General features: G+C 37.7%; 1 protein-coding gene across 3 annotated transcripts in view; it reads right to left on the bottom strand.

Moving 5' to 3' along the window:
- Positions 1–3,674: 3,674 nt before the first annotated feature.
- Positions 3,675–6,770, bottom strand: part of sh3kbp1 (SH3-domain kinase binding protein 1) — a 51,097-nt gene continuing 48,001 nt past the window's right edge. For all 3 annotated transcript variants that reach the window (XM_042751849.1, XM_042751850.1, XM_042751848.1), the window contains exons 16-18: positions 5,390–5,610; positions 5,179–5,242; positions 3,675–4,439 (exon numbers count right to left, since the gene is read on the bottom strand). In XM_042751849.1, coding sequence (XP_042607783.1) covers positions 4,401–4,439; positions 5,179–5,242; positions 5,390–5,610 — 324 coding nt within the window. In that variant the 3' untranslated portion in view covers positions 3,675–4,400. The remainder of the gene's footprint in view (positions 4,440–5,178; positions 5,243–5,389; positions 5,611–6,770) is intronic.

The following is a 6,770-nucleotide window of genomic DNA, read 5'->3' as shown; positions in this document are numbered from 1 at the left end:
TTTTGTTTATTTCACCATTTTTATTATTATAAATACAATAATTCGTTTTTAAATATTTAACATACAATATGAAATGCTGATTAATTATATTCTAAAGGCAGTTTTCTAAACACCAACCCAAATTCAAATATACATTAATTTGTATGGGCATACTTATATTATTTATTATTATTATTTTTTTTTTCATTAAAGGGGTCATCGGATTTTGTAGTGTAACACCATTTTTACCCTGTCAAAAACATCTCGGTTCACAGCAAGCCGTTTTAGTGCATGTTTCTTTAAATGCTTATGAGCTCTGCCTCTCTCTTCCTGGGGTGACGGGCTGTTCTTGTGAGACTTTTTACCTTAGCAACATTTAGCCGCAGAACTTGCTAACCAGCACGTTATAAGGTAAGGCGATTTGCAAAGATTCATAAAAGAACCTTATACTCACTTCTTCTGTAGGTGAGGCTGGATCACGATTGATTCAAAAACAAAAGTAATCCACTGCGTCTTCAACGGCTCAGATGTAGGGAGTAAATGACGACTGCTATGTTCATTATTACATCCAACAACAAAGCACCTCGGTCACTTAGGAGCCTTTTTTACATTTAGTCATTTTGCAGAAGCTTTTGTCCAAAGCGACTTACAATTGCGAAATACATAATGCAATTCTTCTTAAATATGCAGACAGAGACAGGAGGTGCTCGTAATGCCAAAGTCCTTTTAAGGTATTCTATAGTCTTTGGTAATACCAAGTTTCAGGCATTTGTTCAAATAAGTACAAGCTAGAAATAGAAGGAATAAATAAAGTGAAAGACAACGTTTTTTTTATTTTGTTTTAAGATTAGTATGAAGTCAAGTGAGTTTTCAGCTGTCGCTTGAAAATTGTCAGGGATTCTGCATTCCGGATAGGGGTGGGAAGATCGTTCCACCAGCCAGGAATGGTGAACGAGAATGTTCTGGAAAGTGATTTTGAGCCTCTAGTCTCTGTGATGGTACCACGAGGCATCGCTCACTAGCAGATCTCAGACTTCTGGAGGGGATGTAGATTCGTTATAGTGAGTGGAAGTAGGCGGGGGCTGTTCTATATGCAAGCATCAATGTCTTGAACTTGATGCGAGCCGCAATGAGTAGCCAGTGCAAGGAGATAAAGAGAGGTGTAACATGGGCTCTTTTGGGCTCGCTGAAGACCAGTCATGCCGCTGCATTCTCAATCATTTGTAGAGGTTTGATTGTGCTTGATGGAAGTCCAGCCAGAAGAGCATTGTAGAAGTCCAGCCTAGAATGCAAGGGCCTGGACAAGAGGTTGTACAGCATGCTCAGTTAGAAAGGGCCTGATCTTTCTGATGTTGTGCAATGAAAACCTGCAAGATCGAGCAGTCTTTGCAATGTGTTCTTTGAAAGTCAACTGGTCATCAAAGATTACACCAAGATTTCTGACTGAAGTTGATGGGGTAATTGTAGTAGAACCTAGCTGGATGGTGAAATCATGCTGTAGAGTGTGAGTGGCAGGGAAGACAAGAAGCTCAGTCTTTGCCAGGTTGAGCTGGTGATGTCCTCCAGGCAAATGAGATCCGTGTAGCTACCGTTGGATCATCTGGTTGAAATGAGAGATAGAGCTGTGTGTCATCAACATAGCAATGGTAGGAGAAGCCATGTGCCTGTATTATGGGACCCAGTGATATAGTGTATATGGAGAAGAGGAGGGGTCCAAGAACTGATCCCTGAGGAACCCCAGTGAACAGTTGATGTGCTTTAGATACCTCCCCTCCCCAGGCCACCCTGAAAGACCTACCAGTGAGAAGGAGCCTTTCTTGTCTACTCCTGCTCTGGTTTCAAAACAATGGCGGACTGGTAACAGCTCACTCAGGGCAGGTCTAAGGTAAAATGCTAGTGTCAATCAACAGTCGTGAGAGGGTGACATCACATATCCAAGAAGCTGAGAATGATTTGATTTGAGAAAGGGGATAATAAAAAACATTGAGTGGATTTTTATCATTATAGGGTGGATGTGTACAAACAATGCCAACACACATTTATGTTCAAACAACATGTAAAAGTGATTTTGCATCCGATGACCCCTTTAAGTTTTAATTTACTTCACAAATGTCAAGCATCTCAAACACATTCAGTGAATTTAATTTTTTTTTTTAAAAAGATGGGGTCATACCATTTGACCACTAAATTTGCCAGATACTACTACTAGAAAAAATATTTACACATTTTTTCTAATTTGTCTTTTGTTCATCAAGATAAAGAATATATTAAGTTTTAATATTACTAATTTATCATCTACTTCAGTTGTTTATGGACAAGGCAATTCCCATATATAAGATTAGGTGAATAATACATCCCGTAACTCGCACAAATTACAAAAATATGTATTAATTACAACACAGGATTTGTTTCTTCAGACATGTGGTCGACAAACTGGCGTCACAGACTGAAATTACTTGATAAAACTGGTTTCTCAATGCTCAGCTCCTGTGTGGTTGTGGTGTAATGCTAACTACTATTAACTGTACTTCCTTAAACTTAACTCTTGCAGACAAAAGTGTGTTTAAGCATTTAGGATGATACAACTTTTGTGTTTGAATAAAATATGCATGTTTCCTAATATTCTGTCTGCAAATGTATTGATATATTAACATTTTACACATTTTTTTTTTTTAATGATTCACCCAATTTACATCCACATCTAAGGTGGGTTCACATCTGAGGTTTTACCTTATCAGAGCACTCAGAGGCTCTGATCTTCATTTCTGCATGGGCATCATTAGTGATGTAACCGTACTTGGAGACCCAGACATCTGCAGGCCTCACTGGACAGCACCCAGGAGACCTGATCCTCAATTACCAAATCAAATACCATAAAGAGCAGCAGATGCCTATGGAATGATATCAGTGAATGTCTTACATGTGTTTGGGGGGGGGGGGGGGGGGTTCCATCTGCACACTAGCTGCTGACTCTGTGTACTTCTGAGGGTGGATTGAATGTTTGTTTGTATCTGAGCTGCTTGAGGTGTGATCTTACCCTCTCTATGAGTTGAACTTAAAATGACCTCCATCTTATAAAACATCTCACATATACATGACCTTTAAAATGTTAAATAACAGTAATCCCTATCCAAACACATTTCTAGGAATTATCTGACCACAGAGCAGGTGTTAATGATTGAAGGGAGGCTTCTGATATGTTCTGGAAAGGGAAATCAGCTTTCTATATATGTTATTCTCATTTCAGACGGTCAGTAAGGGTGATCAACATGATGAACCAGATGATACTAAGACATGTAGGTTAAATAAATTTAATTAAATATTTTTAGAAATGCATTTTTTTAAGTTGTTATTTATAACAAATGTGAAGAGGCCATCAAAAAAAAAAAAAAAAAAAAAAAAAAAAAAAAAAAAAATAATATATATATATATATATATATATATATATATATATATATAAAATTAAATTAGGGTAATATTACTATTATTAATTCTATCATTCTATAAACTAAAGACACTGTTATTTTCTTACATAATTGCTTAAATGTATTCAATTGATTAAAATGCATTTTTAAAGTTCGGAGTATTGAGCAAGTAATAATAATAACTGAGAACACTTTGTGTGTGTATATGAATGACATCAAATAGGTTCATAACCATCTAGAATAAACAAAACAAACAAACAAAAACATTGCAACAATTTTTGAAATCTTTTTTAATAAAATCTGCACACATAATTGCATTTAGTACATTAAAATATAAAAGAATATATAGAAGATTTCAAAGAAATAGAGTCAAGAAAACAAAATGTGAGTTTTCTCATCGTCATCACCAACGTAAAAGAAATAGGAAAGACAGAAGAGTTTGGAAAACTCCAAATAAACAAGGCCTCAATGTGGGGTTGCTGTGGAAATCACAAGGGGTGTAAAATTAAATGCACCTTTGCATTTAAAGAAAATAACTGAAGGCCTCCAAGTCAAAAGAAAAGAACTTAAGGTGAACAGTATTTAAGTAAAATGCACTGGTTTCTCCTTCATTTGATGTGTTCTCTGACTAGAGTTCAGAGGCAGTACCAGAGAGGGTGATGATGGGGTAACTGTGTCACGGTTGTGCAGTTGACCAGCTAATCCCCATGTTGACTGCTATCACCTGTCTCCAGGTGTGGGTCATCACCACCCTTTAATCACATGACCCACAGTAAGGCCACACCCGGGCAATGGGTCTGTGAGTCAGTGGCCAGTCTAAGCATAACACGCAAAAAAAGCTTCTTAAAAAACGAAAGCAGAAAGAGTACAAGTGAATGGGGAGTAAACAGTTGTTTTCTTTAAGCAATTGTTCTGATACATTGTTGTTCTTTTTTTGGCACTATCTAATTGGCCTGTGGTGTGGAACCTCAGCCTGACCCTTCATCTCGCTTGAGTTCATTTGGACAGGGATTTCTTAATCTGCTCCACTTCCATCTAAAACAGAGCATAAAAAAAAGACACGGCCTGTTAAACACAGTCACGGGAAATGGAAACAAAATAAAACACACTTAACATTACATATCAGCAAAATTGTTTAATGTTCGAGAATAAAGGGCCAGATTTACAAAAATAATATTTAAAATAACGGTTTTCTATTTTAATACATTTTAAAATGTCATTTATTTCTGTGAATTTTCAGCATCATTAATCCAGTCTTCACTGTCACACGATCCTTCAGAAATCAGTCTAATATGCCGATGTGTGTGTTTAGTATTATTATTAATGTTTACAAAATATTTTTGTGAAAACCATGATAATGAAGACCAAGCATTTGAAAAAATCCGTAAACGATGTTAAAAAAAAGGTAAGTAAACTTTACAGTTTGATAGTTGTAATGTATCTTTACTGAATGAGAGTACTTCAATCTTTCGAATGGTAGTCTAAGAATTATTATTTTTTAAAATATTAACAAAATTGCTGAATTTAAATTAATCTAAATATCTTAATATCAATATCTTAACATGAACGAATTCCTCAAAAATTAAATAATATTTAAATGATAAATACAAATATTAAATGTAAAAATTAATAATGATATTCATAATAATACCTTTTTTAAAATAATAATAATAGCAGCAACACATATTTGGCTGGTTAAGATCGTTTTAATTACTATAAAAAGGTGTTGCACCTGGTTAGAGCTATGTTTATGACTAGCAAAATGCCTCCTCACCTGCAGTGATATGCGAATCCTCTTCTCCTCATCCAGTTCACTCACCAGCTGTTTGATTTCTTGTCTGAGAAAACAAATTTGAGAATTAACACACATTTCACAGACATCAATCAATCAACTCGTTCTTCCCACATCTGATTTCCTTCTAAACTTCTCTCCACTTCTACTTCACTATGTGTTTTATCTAACCCATTGTCCCGTCAGTTCATACTTGTGCTGGCTCTTCATGAGCTCCACAGTTCCTTTCAGGTCTCGTAATTGTGCTTTGAGCTCTTCCAGTGTTGGGGCACCCTGTTCGTTCTTCACTCGGGTGTCAACGGAAGGGGAATGGGGCCGCAGACCAGCGCTGCCCTGGTGGAGAGAAGCCCCTCCGGACCCAGATGATGATGGAAGGGCACTGGGCTTAGGCGGCAAACATGATTTTTCAGGAGCCTGTGGAAAACGCCCATGAGATATTAGAACAAGAGCATATCAATCACATTTAGTCTGTTTATCTTCCATTTCAGGCCGTTCCACAGGGCCTCAGTCTCTGTGTGTTTGTGTGTGTGTGTGTGTGTATATACAGTATAGTGGCACCATAAAGTATTTGGACACTTAAAGGGATAGTTCACCCAAAAAAACATTATTTACTCATCCTCACATCATTCCAAATCTGTATGACATTCTTTGTACTGTGAAATACAAAAGAATATACTTTGAAGAACTGCTGTCCATTGAAAGTCAATGGGGTCCAAAACAACACAGAGTGCTGCAGGGATTATGTATTTTTAGTAGGGCCAAAACCTGAACACGTCTGGTTTTATCAGCCCTGAAGTCAATTGAAGATTGGAATGAGAACTCAAGAACTGTCTTTTAGTCTCCCGGATTTGGATTGCATTATACACCCGGCCTCAAGTGGAGCTATCCTATCATCACCGATCTCAACTAGTAAGCCTAACCGACAGGAAGAGCGACTGAAGCGGAGGAGAGGCAAACGAGGGGGGCTGCATGCTAGGCTAAAGGCTCGAGCAACCAGACCACCCCTACCTAGCCTGTTACTTGCAAATGTTCGGTCGCTCCTAAACAAAATGGATGAGATCCGCACCAGCGTTTCAATTCAAAGGGAGTACAGAGACTGCTGTGCCTTAATATTTACTGAAACGTGGCTAAATGTGGATATGCCTCCGGTAAGAACAAAGGCGGTGGAGTCTGCATCTATGTAAACACCTCGTGGTGCTCGGATGTCAGTATTATGCACAAATACTGCTCACCTGATACAGAACTACTAATGCTGAAATGCCGACCTTTCTACCTACCGAGAGAATTTAGCGTTACTTTTATCACAGCTGTTTACATTCAACCACAAACAGATACACAGACGGCACTCAGTGTTATTCACGATACTATCAGCACACACGAGACCACAGACCCAGACGCTGTTTTTATTATTGCTGGGGACTTTATTCAGTGTAAACTGTGTTCATTTCTACCAGAATTTCATCAACACGTCAACATTCCTACTAGAGAACAGAACACACTGGATCATGTATATACAAAGTTAAAGGGAGCTTACAAAGCTAAGTCCCGACTTCAGTTTGGACGCTCAGACCACA

The sequence above is a fragment of the Cyprinus carpio genome, chromosome B24 (assembly GCF_018340385.1).
Source record: "Cyprinus carpio isolate SPL01 chromosome B24, ASM1834038v1, whole genome shotgun sequence".
In the NCBI taxonomy this organism is placed as follows: Eukaryota; Metazoa; Chordata; class Actinopteri; order Cypriniformes; family Cyprinidae; genus Cyprinus; species Cyprinus carpio.
The sequence above is the reverse complement of the archived record's forward strand: the minus strand, read 5'-3'. Positions and strand labels throughout refer to the sequence as shown.